This window comes from Myiozetetes cayanensis, unplaced genomic scaffold, assembly GCF_022539395.1.
Source record: "Myiozetetes cayanensis isolate MyiCay16 unplaced genomic scaffold, myiCay2020 scf18, whole genome shotgun sequence".
NCBI classification, from domain to species: Eukaryota; Metazoa; Chordata; class Aves; order Passeriformes; family Tyrannidae; genus Myiozetetes; species Myiozetetes cayanensis.
The window spans coordinates 87,779-104,036 of record NW_026087389.1 but is presented as its reverse complement, the minus strand read 5'-3'; the positions used below and the strand labels follow the sequence as shown (position 1 = coordinate 104,036).

The following is a 16,258-nucleotide window of genomic DNA, read 5'->3' as shown; positions in this document are numbered from 1 at the left end:
TTTTACTTTGTTGCAGTATTTGTGCGCATGCAGTACAAACACTGCAAAAATCATGTGAGACTGTTAAGTACTGCAAGCCACAAGTCTGAGAAGTTGCCCTTAATGTAGACACACCCAGAGAGGGAAGCAAGTCAGACAGAAAAAAAGTCCTACTAATTGGCATCTGGTGTTTGTGTGTATTGCTTGTACTAAAAAAGCAAACCCAGCTGAGAATAATCAGTTGCATCCTTGATCAAAGTGTCTGAAGCAAGAAGAAACTGGTGTTAATCTGTGCTGTTAATAAAGTTTTCATACAGTCACTTTGTTCTGCTGCATTTATAGGAGTACCTTCTAGTATTCCATGCCCTTCATTGGCTGTATGGGCAGGGTTTATGGCTTCCTTTTTACTGTCTCATGCATAATTCATCTTGCATCTCTCTTCACCCCTTTAAATACATACTCCCAAAGCACTTCTCCATCTTTATGTCTATGAATCCTTGCTCTTGTGTTCTCACTAAATTACTTGACAACACTGGGATTCATTGTTACATTTCATCATTTCCTACCCCAGTTCTAAACTTCTCAATTCCCTCTAGGGCCACATCCTGCTTCAGAAAGCATGGTCCCCTCACAGGCTCAGACTTATTAGATTTGCTGTGGCTTGCAGAGAAGGAACACAATCTCCCTTGGAGAGACTCCAGGTGGGAGCTGATGTGTACATATGGTCCTGAATGTAAAGGGAAGCTATTACTGTAAATGTAAAATCTATAAACGTAAATTTGTATCTTTGCCTCCTACAATGCAGCAAAATTGGACTGGGTTTTTGACTTATCACCGGCCTTAGGTGTACTGTACACAGGACTTAGGGTGCAATACTGAATACAACTGCTTTGTTGGTGAAGAAGGTGGTACTTGCCACTGTCATACAGGATGCATCCTTGCTGAGGCCAACTATCTTCTACTGTCTCTGATAATTGCCCTTGACATAATAAAAAATCAAGCCTGTTTGCAGGCAGTAAGGCTGAACTCTGCCTCTTCTGATTCACAGAAAGAAAAAGCCAAGATGGAATGGCTAAAAGCACCTGACTACACTTTTTTCTGACCTTTCAACATGGCTGTCCTGAAGAAGTGTCTGCCTCTTCCCAGACTCCCTGACATTTCCTGAATCCTGTACTAAGCAAACTGAAGTTCCAAGGAAATCCCACACTGCTTTAGCTCTATTTTAGCTGTCTTGGCATCAGTGTGTAGCACAGTGGAGGCACAGAACATCTTGGCTGTGTTTCCATTGGGTACTTTTGAGAGTAATTTTACTGACCTGTGAGCAGCACACGATACTGGAAGATACGCTGCACCACTTTCAAAAGCTGGTGTTTCACACTCTGAGGGCTGCCTCCAGAGCTCTGCTGTCCTCCATAGAGGGGAAAGAAAACACAAAGAGCAGGGGGATGTGAGCTCAACACCAAACTATCATCACAGTTATAAACTCCAACACATCCTCAAAGAGCTTGATAAGTTAATAAGTGACTGAGAAACCGCTCCACTATGTTTCAGCAAAATATACTCAGAGATCTGTAAATTCACCAACATACATTCTGTGTGCAAACACAGGGGTATATGGGCAACAGATACAGAAACACATCATGCACAAGTGAACTTCTAACTTCAGTTCTAGCACCAGGATCTGTGAAGAGGACTATTTTTCCAGTCTACCCTATGTGTGAATACTGATGGAGTTGCAGAAAAAACTATCTTTTCAGTATTCCCCATGGCAGAGCCATTCATTAGTGCAGTTACTGAGAGCCTTACCTCAAACTCCTGCATCATGGTAGCCAGTTGGGAATATTTAAGGCACATTTCATCTAGCAAAGACAAATTCCTGTCAAACTGCACAATGTATGCTGTGTGGTGATTCAGCCTTGATTTTCTGGAGAGAAAAACATCAGCAACTTTCTGGTGTTCCTCCCTACGTCCACAGAAAGAAAAGAAGCAGCAAATAAATAAATAAATAAATAAATAAATAAATAAAAATAAGCAGAGCGATACTTCCTTCTCACTGTACTAGACCCACAGTGGCTCAGCACACTGTGCAGCTACTAGGTTACATGGTAGGAAAGAGGGAGTGTTTCCATGACAGACTGGACAACAACACGGGCTTCTGTAGAATGGGCACTGTGAGGAGCTGGTCCTTTGGCTGTGCCTCTGCCACAGCAGCACCATGTGTCCATAGCAGCCCCTTCCAGGATACAGCTCCCGCTCCTGTAAACAGACCTTTCAGCTGCTGCAGTGCTTTGAGCAATGTTTGTGCGGGAGAATATGCCATCTTCTGTTGTAATACCAAATCTTCAGGTCTTCTTCACTGCCTGCTTCTCAGCACTGCCTCACCACCATCTGTCTCAGCACCCAGATGCCCAATATTGAAATTTTTACCAACCATGTACAAGGAGAGAACAGAACAAAATCTGAGATCACAAAAGAGAAATCATACTTAATAGAGGAACCTGAGTTCCTGGGGATGTCCAGAACAACAAGGGTGTCTAGGGGACTGCAGGCATAGGGAAGGACTTACTGGAAGCTTCAAACATGGTGAAGACCTGGGAACCTGTATGAGTGCAGGTCTGTATCATATGTCATTCTCTTGCATTGGCAGCATTTGCAATATAGTTCTGTTTTACACAGTAAAACAGAGTGCCACAGAGTAGTTTTGGACAGAATCTTAGGGCATTTCCAGATGTGTCCCTTTTGTCTTAGGGAACATGTAGCATGCTGTTAGAGAAGGGCTGTGGCTTCTTTAGAACATAAGTCCTTTTAGATCCCAGCTGGAAACACTGCTTCTGTTTGTGTTATGCGTGTAAATCATAAATCATCGATGACATGGTCTTTCTGACAATAGTCCCTTGGTAGACACAAACCAATACACAACTCCCTTTAGCCTTTACTTTCCTTGCTGTGCTTTGACTTGGAAGCACAGAGCTGACAAGGAGAGCTGGGCCCTGCATTTAGGGTTGTTACTGAAAAATTCTCCTCATCCAACTGACTTCCTTAACTGCTCAGTGGCAGTGCTGAGGTAGGATCAGCCATTGTCAATGACCACCGTCTCCTGGAGTCCAGCAAGGTGGAGGTGTGGGGCTGCAGGGTCCATCGGAAGCTGGGAAAGCCAGAGTCATTCAGTCTAGGCCAGGGGCTGTGCTGGCTGCAGTAGGTTCAGTCAGCTTGTGTCTGCTGAAGTAATTTCTCTTAGATGTTCTTATTTCAGCAGTTTGGTAGAATAGAGCTTGGAAGCCTGGCTTAAGTCAGAGGTCTCTTTAACTGAATGAATTTTGGAGCTTTGTCTGTCTGAGGCATGATCTTATTCTTTCATGGAAAGACTTCACTCTGTAAGGATGTTTGGCTTAGATGGAGTCCCTCAGCAGGCTGCCAGCATCTGTTTGGCGTGGAAGCCCAGCCCAGCAGATACCTGCCTTGGTGCTGGGAGCCAGGGGCTGTCCCTCATCTGAGACCTGCACAGCTGCTATGTAGACTTCTGTAAGCAGATGATCTTTAGGATCAGTTCTGATGTCTGCTGTTCCTGCTTCCCAGAGCATGAGTCTATGACCTTCAGGCCAGGAGTGTGAAGCCACTTGTGATAACTATGAACTGGCAGAGGAGAATGCATATGAAGCAGGTTATCCTGACACTGACTGATGAGGCCATTTCAGGGTCATGGGCTATACCATGCACAAATATTTCAGTATTTGACTTAGCCTGACAGCCTCTACATTTACTTCCTTCCTGTCTGTATGCAAAATCTGTCAAAGTGGTTCAGGTTCTACTCCTTTCATCTCTGCTGGAATCCCAACCTCCCTGCTGGTGGGGTCAAGGGAACATCAATAAGTTCACCCATCTGCTGTGAAAGGTATATTAAGGCAATCAAACCATGCCATCTGTATGTACCATTTAAGGACTCTCTCTTCCAGTTCTCCCAGGATGTCTTGGTGTAATTCATAAATTTCAGGGAGTTCACTTAAACTGTGCTTGAGTTTAACTTCTTCCTGTTCATTTTCATCATCTTCTCCAAGCACTTTCAAGATACCTTCATAGAAATCCTGTGAAAAAGGATGTGGAAATTAGGCAGACTTAAAATACCTTTTCTGATATTATTATTACAATTTCTTGATTCTTAAACTATGCTTCCTAGGAATTAAAAGATATGCTGTAAACTGTGATAAAGTGTGTTCAGTATGGCAAGGAGATTATAGCATGTTTTCTTCTATGCATTAGTTCATACACATTTTCAGCTGAATTTCCCAATGCTATCAACCTAAAATTGAACATTTAACCTGATCAAGCCATCAGACCCTTATGCATACAATGAGTTTGGTATCTGTTTATTTACCTTGCCTTTTACCCCCGCTTTTCTCGGTGTAGTTGGTTTCATTTTTATAGTGTTTCTTAACCCAAAATATACTTTTTAAAAATGAAGGATAAGATTCTCCTACTGCTTCATTGCATCCAACAACTTGACATGAAAAACATGAATGTCTACATGCCTTGTGCTAGAATTTGCAACACTTCTGAACTTAAAAAGAGGAAAAAGCTATAAATTTTAAGTTGTGGAACAAATAATTTTCTCTATGAAACTTAATTGGGTCCTTTATTCCTTGTATTAGAAATGGTTTTAATCCTGAAATGGTTTATAAATTACATGGGCACATATGTAGCCAGCTCTGATACATAATAGGTCACCCATTTAAGAGTACATAGCAAAACGTTTCCCCAGCTTTGAGTTGGAAGTGAGGAATAAGGCTTTCATCTGAAACTGCAGTGATAAGATCCCAGGCATCAGAAAATCACCCCAACAGCAGCCATCAAATATTTTGAGGGTAAACCATTGCTTAAAGTCTCCTGCATTCAGAGCTCCCAATGCTGAAATGTTTTCAGGTTAAAGCCCAATTCCTACAGAATCCTTCTTCTCTGACTCAGACGTGTAAAAGGGCCTTTGCCATCACCTTGATGCACTTGAGAGACTTTGGCCAATGTGTTGCCAGGTTCTTGCCATCCACTGCTGTTTTCCCTGCCTGCTGCTGCCACACATGTCCCCTCTTCATAGGCAATGGCTAGAAAAGCTCAGGCACTTCAAGCTGCCTGGGCTTTGGGGAGGTCTGAATCAAACTGTGGCAGTGGGTGCAAGGTGAGGCACAACACAGGGCAGGGAGGCTGATCCTGTGCACAGGTACAGCTTTCCTGATGAGCAGCGTGGGGCACATTCCTAACCCAGGGGTTCTGCCTGCCTCTGCCAGGAGCCAAGGTGCTGTATCTTCAGATGCTGTATCTTCATAGCAGTATCTGGTGTTCAAAAGCAACAGCTTTCATTCAATGAAACTAACAGAGTGTGATTTCAGCACCCATTTCTTCAGTATTACTACAAAGTACAAGGAGATGATAGGAGAGCATTAGATGATAGGAGAGCATTAGTGCAGTATTCAGTGTTTGCCTAAGGTCTTCAGGCAAATCTGTTAAGAGGTTTAATCCTCCTCTGTATTCCCTATAAGGAGATGACCCTGTATGTTGCTCCATCAGGATCAGGCTGGGCTCCTACTGTTGAATTTCCCATTTCTTCCAGTCAGGTCTTCATGATCAAAGTATCTAAATCTCGGTTTTTCTATGAAAATAAGTGAACAATTAAAAATCTAAGTGCACCCCAGTTTGTGATGAGAGCAGAAATGGCATTCATATACAACTGCTTAGAAACTAATTCTGTGAGTTCCTTTTCCAGTCTTTTTTCTGCATCCCAGTAAGTCTTGAAGTGCATGGAGCTTTGTACAAGATGAGGAAAAAGGGGTAAAAGTGAAAGCCAAAGTACTCAAAACAGCTCAACAGAAAAGCCACATTAACTGTGAGGTTCGAAAGCTCCTGATGACTTCTTTTGGTGCAGAAGTTGCAGACTAGGAGATTGCAAAGTTTCCTTCCGTATAAAAATACTATCTGTCCTTATCTGACCTTGCTTTCCTTTTTTTTCTGTGTGTGAAGGTAAGGGATTGCAGCATTCTCTCTTAGTGCCAGCCAGCCTACACATGCTGGCCTTTCCTAGTAAGTACCTCAAACAGGGTATTGTTTTTAAATTCAGCATTAAAAATATTTGAACTGAGGCTTTGTATCTGAATATACTTAAATTCACTGACTTTGAAGCCAGGCCTCAGGGGCTGGATCTTATCATATTGATATGACATGATCATGTGTGATCTAGTCAGTAGTCCAGAACACAAGACGAGAATATAGCATTACTAGGAAAACAACCAACTCTGAATTAAGACAGAACCTTCCACATGTTATGGACAGGGTAACACTGCATCCTGAGTTAAAAAAAAAAATCCCAGTAGGGACTCGTGGTGATCTCATGAAGGCTCAGGTAGTTCAAAACCACATACAAAGCCCAAGCATCTAGTCACAGCAGAGCTGATGTTAAAGCTATGGTTGCGACCTGTCCAACTAAGGCAATCACACCAGGAGTTGTTTTTCCACCAGGTTTGCACTGAGCTCTGCTTCAACCTGATGCAGATCTAGTGTGAAGGAAAGCTCTGGTGTCTGATTAGTCTGGTCAGATCTATGCTGTGAATGTGTTTTTTCACATGTGTCTCTGCAAATAGTGTTATTAAAACCAATGTTTTTTTAAAAAATACATTAAAAAAACTCTCTGTCTACCCATAGATGCCAGTTCATCAGATAAAAAAATACAGCTGCTTTAACAATCACTGAGAAGGTTATTCTGCTGGATGAGTTAACAGAAATGGCAGCTAGATTTTTCCATTCAGAGACGATTTCCTAGCCTCCTACCCCACTATGTGATGTGGCCAAATGTGCTGTGAAAGGAAGGAGGGGCTTGATAATAGGAAATCTCTAAGGTTGCACAGCTCATTGAAAGATGTCAAGCTGTTTCTGTCCAGCCCTGAACCCAGGGTGGGGTAGGTTGAGTACCTTCCTCTGTCAGGATCTAGTGATCAAGGAACCTCTTGCCAAAAAAGTCAAATTCTGTTCCCTGAACTTCAAAATTCCTCTCTCACCATCAGGAACTGACTGTAGGCAAGAGCAGGTCTAAGTCTCCTCAGATTCATTCCTGGCTTTTCTGTTACTGTCAATGTACACACTGCTCACTATGAATTGGGATACAATACTGGACAATCTAATGGATAACAGCCAAAAGAACAGTCACCCATACTATATGAGACTTAGCAACAATGACAGGTGAAACATTTGTTTTATGAAAAGCCACTAGAACTAGGCAAAAAAAAGAGATTATGGTGACAATTTTCTTTTTTATTAACTATATCCTAGATAAAACAATATTGTAAAAATTTCTGAGAGAGTATTACTGTGTTTCCTAGTTATCTGGGTCTGATTTCCACAATGTGTCCTGCTCCAGTACCACAAATAATCCCAATATTGTGCTATTAAATTTCCCATTTTTTCTGATGTGTGAGTTAGCCTACATAACATCATATTTCAGCCAGCATACACTCCAGAGACTTACCAATCAACTAAGCAAGTCAATCCGTCTTCTGGATGCTTTTCGTAACTCAGAGGAATCTGCAACCTTTCAAAGTCCTCAGTCATAATTAACACAGGCTAGGGAAAGGGAAACAATCTAAAGGGTTCTTTCAGCTTTTTCTGCATGGGCAAGTGAATAGCTCTAGTAAGTTCACTACTGATGTGCTTAAGTAACCTATTATGTTACAAAGCTGTCATCTTTTCCAAATTAACATTGAACACATCAAACACTGTATTTGTCCATTTTCCACCACAGCTGAGCAACAATATTAACACCCCTTTCCCACAGTATCTCAATGGATTTAATTAGTCATTAATTGCCTGCCCCCTTAATTATAATGAATTCTCAGACAAATTATTTAATTCCAGTTGCCTAGATAGCCAGCTTCCTAATGATTAATAAAAACCCTGCAGCATAATAGTAATCACTATAAACATCCATTAAAAAAAAATAATTATGTCACTGTTGAAAATGCTGAGTGCCTGGAAGGCCATTAATCAGCTGTAAAGTGCTTTTGCAGTCTCACTGACTGTAATCAGTCATGGCAACTGAAGGTCTCCAAGTCTGTCACCCAAGCCCCATGTCTAAGCTCAGAAGGTACCAAACACTAAGTCCATGTAATTCTCTGCTGGATCAAAACTTTCTGAGAACAGCTTCACAAACTGTAGTGGTTCAGTTCAAGGCTCTGGTGTGACAGCTACAGAGCTTAATCTCGTCCAGGGGAGGATGAACCTACAGATCGCACTCCGGTCTTATGCCTGTACCTGCACCAGTATTTATGTGTGCATGGGAAAGCATAACCCAGGCCAGCCAGATGATATAAAAGCTTAGTAACTCTGCTATAAAAATACATTTTTGAAAAATAAAACTTTTCATTGCATGTTGGGCATGTTATAGCCACCCAATGACCATATCCTTAATTTAACATCCCTGAAATAAACCCTAGAAATAAGTAAGTGAAACAAAGAGGATCAAACCCCACAGCTACAAAGGTTGTTGGGTTTGGTTTTTTCTACTCTTGTTTGTGCACATCAGTAACACATACAAGTTACATTTTTTCCCCCCAAGAATGCTTCTGAAGAAATCTCTGTTGGAAATGGGGACTGTAACCTGGAGCCTGTTATAAGAGTATGAGACAAGAAGGGTTAATTTCAACAAGATCTTATGGTTTATGTGGAGCATGGCCTAACTGTCACATGCTTGGCTCTTGGAAGAGAATGTGATGCCTTCTGTGAGGTGATGAGGATATAGGGTGCTGGGATATGACATACTTTATTGATGCTGGGAGTGCCTGCCAATGCTAAGAGGAAACAGTGATTACAGGAGAATTTGGAGGGGGGGTGGAATTAGCCCTGGCTCAAGGCTACAGAAAGGTACCCCAATTTAGTTGGGATGAAACTTTTGTAGCAGGTAGTTATTTCCAGGTACTCTTTCAAAGAAGTCAGCAATGCACAGAGACTTTTGGTAGAGCACTTACCAAAAAGGTTCTCTGTAGGATTCAATATCTACACAAAGTGTTGTGTTCTAATACACAAGCAAAAGGTGTAGTTAATGGGAGTTAGTTTTGGGTTTTGCTTCCAAGATTTTGTGAGCAGATGTAGAAACAGTAAGCTTGTGTATTATATCTCTCCAACAATAGGGGTGAATGTACTTTGGAATCCAGCTGCAAAAATCAGTTGTAGCAATCCTGTATGCATATCAAGAGCCATTTTGCAAGATGGATACATCCCATACATATTCGGATCTTTGCTGTGTTTCAGTCCTGCTGCCAGTTAGCCTTTATTAGCCTGAGAACATTTAACCTTGCAGAGGTGAAAGGAAGGAAAGTGAAAGGAAGTGAAAGGAAGGAAAACTAATCTCTCGTCATTTAAACCATTGCTTCAGGCAAGTATTTTCCCCAGGAGAAAAAAACTGCCCCTGTGTGTGTATATATATATATATATATATATATATATATATATATATATACTGTGTTGGGTATTCCTTTTCTTCAACTTCTACTTGAAAATAATTTGTAGTGCAGTAATTCAGTCTGGATCCAGAATATCTGTTTGTTTTTCTGTATATTACAGAGCAGGACAAGTTATATCAGTTCATCCAGTGGGGATAAATGAATGGGGATGAATGAATCCCTGGGGAACTGGGGGGAATACTGTTAACCAGTCTAGTCAGGTTAGTCAGGAAATGATAGGACCGAAATTAGTCTCTACCTTCACTGTAAAAAGCTGATGGTTCTGCCACCTACAACAAGCCAAAAGCAACTTTGTAGATTAGAAAGGTGAGTAGGCTCGAGGAGAGAAAGTCAGGATTTTGACTTAAAGGTGTAGCTAAACAAATAGCTCTATTTGAAAGAAAACTTTTTAAAATCATCCAAGAAATGCTGATCAGTTGCTAGATCTCCTTGGTTTGCTGTTGTTATTTGTTTGTCTTCTAAAGCAGCGCTGTAGACAACGCTAATCCAGTCATAATGGAAATCCTAGTTCTTGCATATTGACCATAATGGAAGGACAACAGAAGGAGAAAGGAGTACACCATTAAGATGGGCTTTGCCAATAGTAATTTTTAGTCCTATGGTTTGACCAGCAGTTGATCTGCCCATAGGAACTGAGGTTCCTTCTCCCTGGCTCCCAGCACTGTGTTCCTGACATCAGGCCTGCATTTGAGGCAGACACCATGACTTTCTAGTAGAAGATGGTGACTGTAGAGCAAAGCCACTCTTTAATAGGTCAAGAGAAATATCTGAAATAAATAGTATTCCTGCGAACAAAAAGTGCACATTATACTAGAAGGACTAGATTGCTAGACTGTGGCTGGATTAGAAAAGCTCTGAATGCCTGCAGTCTAAGTAATATGTTCCATATCTTGAGTGCTGAAACAAAGTCTCTACTTGCTCTTTATTGCACTGTCTCACTGGGAGGAACAAAGCTTCTACCTGCAGTCATGCACAAAGCAGAATAGAGCTCAGCTGCTTCCCAGATTCTGAATTATCTTCATGTTGTTGATAATGAGGGACAGAAATCTTAACTCAAAATAAGTCAATGCAATGCTTTGAAGAAGTTAACAATCTGCTGTTCTTGCAGTCACCTGCCAGAGAAAAACTCTGTAAATTTATATGAACCAAAGGTCTGATCTCTATTGCTGTCATGGCTGAATCAGCTTATACCTCTCTGCTTATACCTTTAGTCTATATCAAAGAACAAGAAAGGTCTGATGGGTGAATAAATTCCCCTAGGATATTTCTACAATTTTCAAGAATATATGTGTGAGTTTCCATTATGGAACAACACTGAAAAAAAAAGTAAAAAGGAAGTGAGTGTAGAGAGCAGAAATATTAGTGGAAAACCATGGGCATTTTTCTCCCTCAGTCCCCACCTAGGCATGGTGGCACTTCAGCTGCAGAAATCCTGTCTGCACACAGAATGTTTACCTTGCTCACACCACAGCACCCACCTGGCACCCAGACTTTCATACTTTTCAGTAAAGTACATAAATACATACATCAACATACATGCATTCAAAAATCATTTCACGTGTATATCTGGAATTGCAATTGCTTCCCAAGTCAAGCTGATATTTGAATGGACTGATAATACTGGGAAGTCATTCATATTTGACACTTTGTGAGGGGGGCAGGGAGGAAAACATGAAATCTTGTTGCAGCCCAAACTATGCAACTGAAGTCTATACTAATTGCATAAAATGGTGCAGGCTTTTACAACCATGTTCACTTTTAAAATGAAGGTGGATTCAACAGATATTACATACTGCAGAATCTAAGGGACATCTAGGCATTACACCTGAGAAGAAGCTGAAGAGTTCAAAGGAGGAGAAGAGTCTCCACATTAAAGCTGAATGCAGACATGAGGCTCTGTGAGCCAAGTCTGACTCATGGTGGTGCTTGGAGGTATCTGCATCACAGCCATCAGCCTCTCTGCTAATCATGAAAGGGAAAGTGGCACCTCTGAATTAAAAAGTGGCACATCTCCTGTAGCAGACTGAATGACCCCTGATCTGCATGGAACAGTGATCTTATGAAATTTCTCACCACTGAGCTCAGCAGAAACAACGCCAGATGAACAGCAGAAAATGCTATCACAGCAGCCACAATTAGTCTCTTATCCTGCGATGCAGGGTACAACCTAGGTCAGGACCCCTGACCTCAGCAAATATTCACATGCAGCCAAATACACACATTCATCCAAACCACTGCAAATGAATTTCAAAACCAGCAAGCTGGATGGTATGCACCGAGAATACTGTATCAGTGGGGTTTGTTACTAGGGAATTGTCCTGATGCCAGATGTGCTAGTGTGGCTTCTCTCTCCTTTTAAGAGATAGACACATTATCTGAAAACTATTTTGGCTCAACATTCCTACTGTGGAAGCGTCCTGGCCAATACATAGCTATTTTCCCACTGCCGATAAACACAACAGTTAATAAATAAATGAGAACAAAACCCAGCCTACTGTAAGTGAGGGCAGGCTATTCTTTGTAACAGTGTGTCTTTAGGCTTTTATAAGAGCTTCAGAGGGTCTAACAGCCAGCTAGTTCTTCATTTAGCCAGCACGTTCCATTCACTAAAACATTTGATTAGGAACGTAATTACTTGATTGGTCCAGCAGAACTTTGAACATCATCCAAGAAATTTACAGTAATAAAAAAGACTCAGCAAATCATTCACTGGAAGTGTAAATAATTAGAATGATGGAATTCTGTTTAGTCTAACATGTCCAAAGATACATAACTACATAACAGGTAGTTATTTTTTGTTCTTGAGAATTTGCTGCCCACAAGAATTCTGAAACTAGAGTTTAATCATGAGGCTTCATGATTAATTCATGGCATGAATTAATGAGGCTGACTTCATGATAATCTGCATTTAGGTACCTTTGAGTTAGAGACTTGAGCACTATAATGATTTTGTTCTTTTTTATTTCTTAAGATTTATTTTGCAGTCAGAAACCTTGGGATACCCAGTGCAGGGTTGAATTCCAAACTGTTCTGAAGGCTAGAGAACCGGCACATATCTATTCATATCGTATTCATATCCATGTCTTCAAATACTTAGGAAGCATAAATCTGAGTTTTGGTGTTTCTAAGAATTGTGGTCCACTGTTATGAGGAAAATGCAAACCAGGAAACAGGATCAACTTTCTTTGAATGTTGGGGCTGATATTTTTTTCAGTGCAGGGCTGTCCTTTAGGTACCTTAATTCAGTAAATGCCTTGGAGGGAAGTAATAATGACCTCAAAGGAGTTTATGCATACAAAAAAAGGATGATTTTATGTACAAAAACCAAAGGCAAAATAAAAGTGAACATGGTACACTATAAAGCAAATGCTTGATCCCAAACAGACTGGGATTGTGAGGCAATCTGAGTCACCCTGAGTTTGATTTGTGCACATCTTGTAAACTCATTTGAAATAGACTAGCTGAAGAGAAGTAAATGAACCAGACTCTCAGTGATGCATGAAACTTTATGCTCAGAAAGCCACTTGCAGCATTTGTGTTTAAGAGCAAAGAAATAATGTCAAGAGCAGCCTGCATTACTGGGGAAGAAAAATAGGAGAAAAGAATGACAAAGTTTGAGAATTAAATAATCCTGAAGGAAATTCAAAGACTAATCAACTTCTGAAAACTAAATTGTGAGTACCAAGAGATCACAGACTTGGACTACAAGGCCCTGCCAGTTCCATCTGCTCAGACTAAAATGAGTTCTTAACTCGCTGCTCCAGAGAATTGCATTACCTTTGAGCAGGGCAAGTAACAGCTAACCTTTTAGATTATTATCACTACTACCACACCAACTGATATGGAGTTTGTGAGCTAACACAGTGTTTCCAGTCTTTCAGTTCAATAGCAGAGTGGGTGTATGGAAATGTCATCATTTTGGCAATCAATCAGTTTATTAAAGTCGCCACTGAAAGGCCAAACAGATTCTGTTATGCTGAATGAATAGCAGCTACAGCCAAACCTGCACATGAGATGGGAAACTGCTCCTGCTGCAGGGTTAAGAAAAGCCTTTTCTTCCTTTCTGAAAGCATCTGGGTGTGGTTTATTTCCTTACCTTTCTTAGCAATAAGTGGGTTTACATGAGAAGATGAAACTTGAGACATGAAGATGAACATTTAGAACTGTTTCCTTGAGAACACTGGTGATGGGAAACAGAGAAATGTTTGCCTGAGCTGAGGAATGTTGTCAAGGAAGCCCTTGGTCCTAACTGGCCATGAGTGGGGTGTTGTACCTTGACAGCAGTTTGGTGACTCTTTTTTCACTCGTGGTTGCTTCTGAAATATGCCAGTGGGACTTGTGTCAACACCAAGTGTACAGAGAAGCATGATTTTTTGCTGATGTGACTATTCCTAATGCTATTTAAATATGGAAAAATGTGGGAAAAGGGGTATTTCATTTATTGTACCTTTTGGCGCTATGGCAAAAGCCTAACCTCCATTAGTCAATACTACCCCTGCACTCTAAGGGACTTACACATTGTAAAATTGGTAATGGTTTCTCTAGATTTTCGGAATAATACACTGGGCAACGGGTGAATATGCAGATCCAACAGCAGTTGGGGTGGGAAATGTAACAATGCTGTGACTATGGCTTTCTAGATTGAACATGGAAAAGAACAGATAAACCCATAAACCAGTGGGTTTATGCCATGCCAGACTCTCTATCCAGCCTTATATTTCTGTGTGTTCTCTTATTTGTTTCTGACACTGGAGTCTGTATTTTCCACGTGGTGACTACCTGTGTCGTAGTGTGGATATCCAACCCACAGTGTCTATTACCAATACTGCAATATCAGGTATAAAAAAAAAAAGAAACTGAAAAGGAAGCAGAGGGAATCAATTCAAACCAAATTGTCATCCGTCATTTCTCTGCTTCCATCTGTCTTGCTCTAAGGAGAGAGAGTTCACCCCTGTTTATCACCATCTCCTTCTCTTCACTAGGCTTATTCTGCATCTTACACCAGTCTGAGAGCCCTAGCAAGCACTGTTGGCCAATGCTTTTCCCTCTGAATGACAAATTTATAGATTTGATAATCTGCAGCAAGAACAGATTAGTGGCAGACACATTCCTTTGCAATGGTTCACAGTAAGTCTTCTTAAATTCTCCTCAATCCTTTCAGTGTTTTTATGTCTTCTAAATTGCAGCTAAGTAAAATGGTATTTAGGTTTCAGTAATTAAAATTATTTACTTACCATATTTAACAGCTGGAGCATCTCCACATATCTGAGGAAAGAGACAAACTTTTATTAATTGCTATCAAATGAATATGGAAGGGTGGACTGCCTAGCTTCAACTTTAGAAGAGCAACAGATAGTTTGCAAAAATGAACTCACACTTTTTCTGAAGACATCAGCTCCTGGGCAATGAGGTAAGCTCTGGACTGGCCTTCTTTCTGTCAACAGAAAAAGTCAGAGACAATTAAGAGGTGTCTCATTCCAAGAAGTAAAGCAGTGTCAGAGAGCACTTTGAACTGACATATTTCACCAGTAAAAACAGTGCCTAGACTTTTATTCTTTGTTGTTCAGTGTCTGGCATCCTGGACTTCTTTCCATGACAAGCCATTTCCCCAATTCAAATACTCATAAGTATAGTATAATACAATAGCTGCTAATGCAGATACCAAGTTTGTGTTATTGAAAATGGAGAACAAATTTCTGTTGATTTTTACAGGTCCAAAATTTGTCAAACAAGCAGAAAGTGCTTAATTTTAAACAGACTAGCTTCGCAGCTGTTGTGGCTCATAACATGTGGAAAAGGGAGTTCTTTATCAAAATGGTCATATTCCAAACTGTTCTGACTGCTGTGCGTGAGGACTGTGGAAGCAAATGGGGCAAAGGGCTTTATTGCACGCTAAAGAAAATGTCTAAATGAAATGGCTATAAATATCTCCAGAAATAGTTCAGTACTTCACCAGACAACACTGAAATCTCAGTGGCGTCTACTTAACTGGTGGACATCCTGGAAGAAACAGATAACTATGAAAGAAGCAAAGTGTATGGTTCTGAGGTGCAAGTGGTTAATTAGGGCATTTTGCTCATACTTCATGACTCATCCTTATGGTAAGCGATGACCAAAGCATAGAAATATGTACTGAAAAGAATGTTCTAGGAAAAGTTTGACTTTTTTAGCAGTGGTGAAGTAGGGAGCTAAAACAGTGGTCTAGTAGCAGTAAAGAAAAGCAGCCCTCAGTGTCCTGAAGTGGACTCAGGTGAAATGAGAGCAGCATCAAGTCTTTGTTACAGTGCTTGCCAGACCAAGTATGCTGGGAAGAAGACTCAGTGAAGCAGAAAGCCAAGGGTCCCCACAAGGCTGCACGGCCTCCATCTGCTAAGCAAAGGCATGCACCGGGGCTGGAGGGCAGCTTCTGGAGAGGGAACTGGGAGGGAACCATACCACAGGACTGGCCACATGACTGGCTACAGAGAGTAAAGATTTCTAAAAAGGTGGCAGCTTGGCAGTGTTATAATAATCACTTGGACTTTGTTTCAGAAACTTGATGGTTGAGGGACCTGCACTCTCCCCCGTTCTCAGAAGTCTGTCTCTAGGTACTGTTGTCAATCTCAGAGTTCATTTCCTGGTTTAAGAAACAGCAGTTAAATAACACAAGAAAAGCAATGCCTAGATGCACTCTCTGACTTGCCCTAGACAGGCCATGTGACACTGAGGTCCCTGAATTTCATCCTTGGCTAAGACATATTAATCATAGAAGCTGATGGCACTTTGGTGACAGTGCCAGTCACTGC

At 41.0% G+C, this 16,258-nt stretch overlaps 1 protein-coding gene across 2 annotated transcripts in view; it reads right to left on the bottom strand.

Moving 5' to 3' along the window:
* Nucleotides 1–16,258, bottom strand: part of FGD5 (FYVE, RhoGEF and PH domain containing 5) — a 90,197-nt gene that overhangs the window by 32,187 nt on the left and 41,752 nt on the right. Inside the window, exons 4-8 of one of the 2 annotated variants that reach the window (XM_050312707.1) lie at nucleotides 14,849–14,907; nucleotides 14,708–14,738; nucleotides 3,910–4,061; nucleotides 1,786–1,942; nucleotides 1,295–1,382 (exon numbers count right to left, since the gene is read on the bottom strand). In XM_050312707.1, the coding sequence (XP_050168664.1) occupies nucleotides 1,295–1,382; nucleotides 1,786–1,942; nucleotides 3,910–4,061; nucleotides 14,708–14,738; nucleotides 14,849–14,907 (487 nt within the window). The remainder of the gene's footprint in view (nucleotides 1–1,294; nucleotides 1,383–1,785; nucleotides 1,943–3,909; nucleotides 4,062–14,707; nucleotides 14,739–14,848; nucleotides 14,908–16,258) is intronic. The other variant, XM_050312708.1, reaches the window with a different exon arrangement.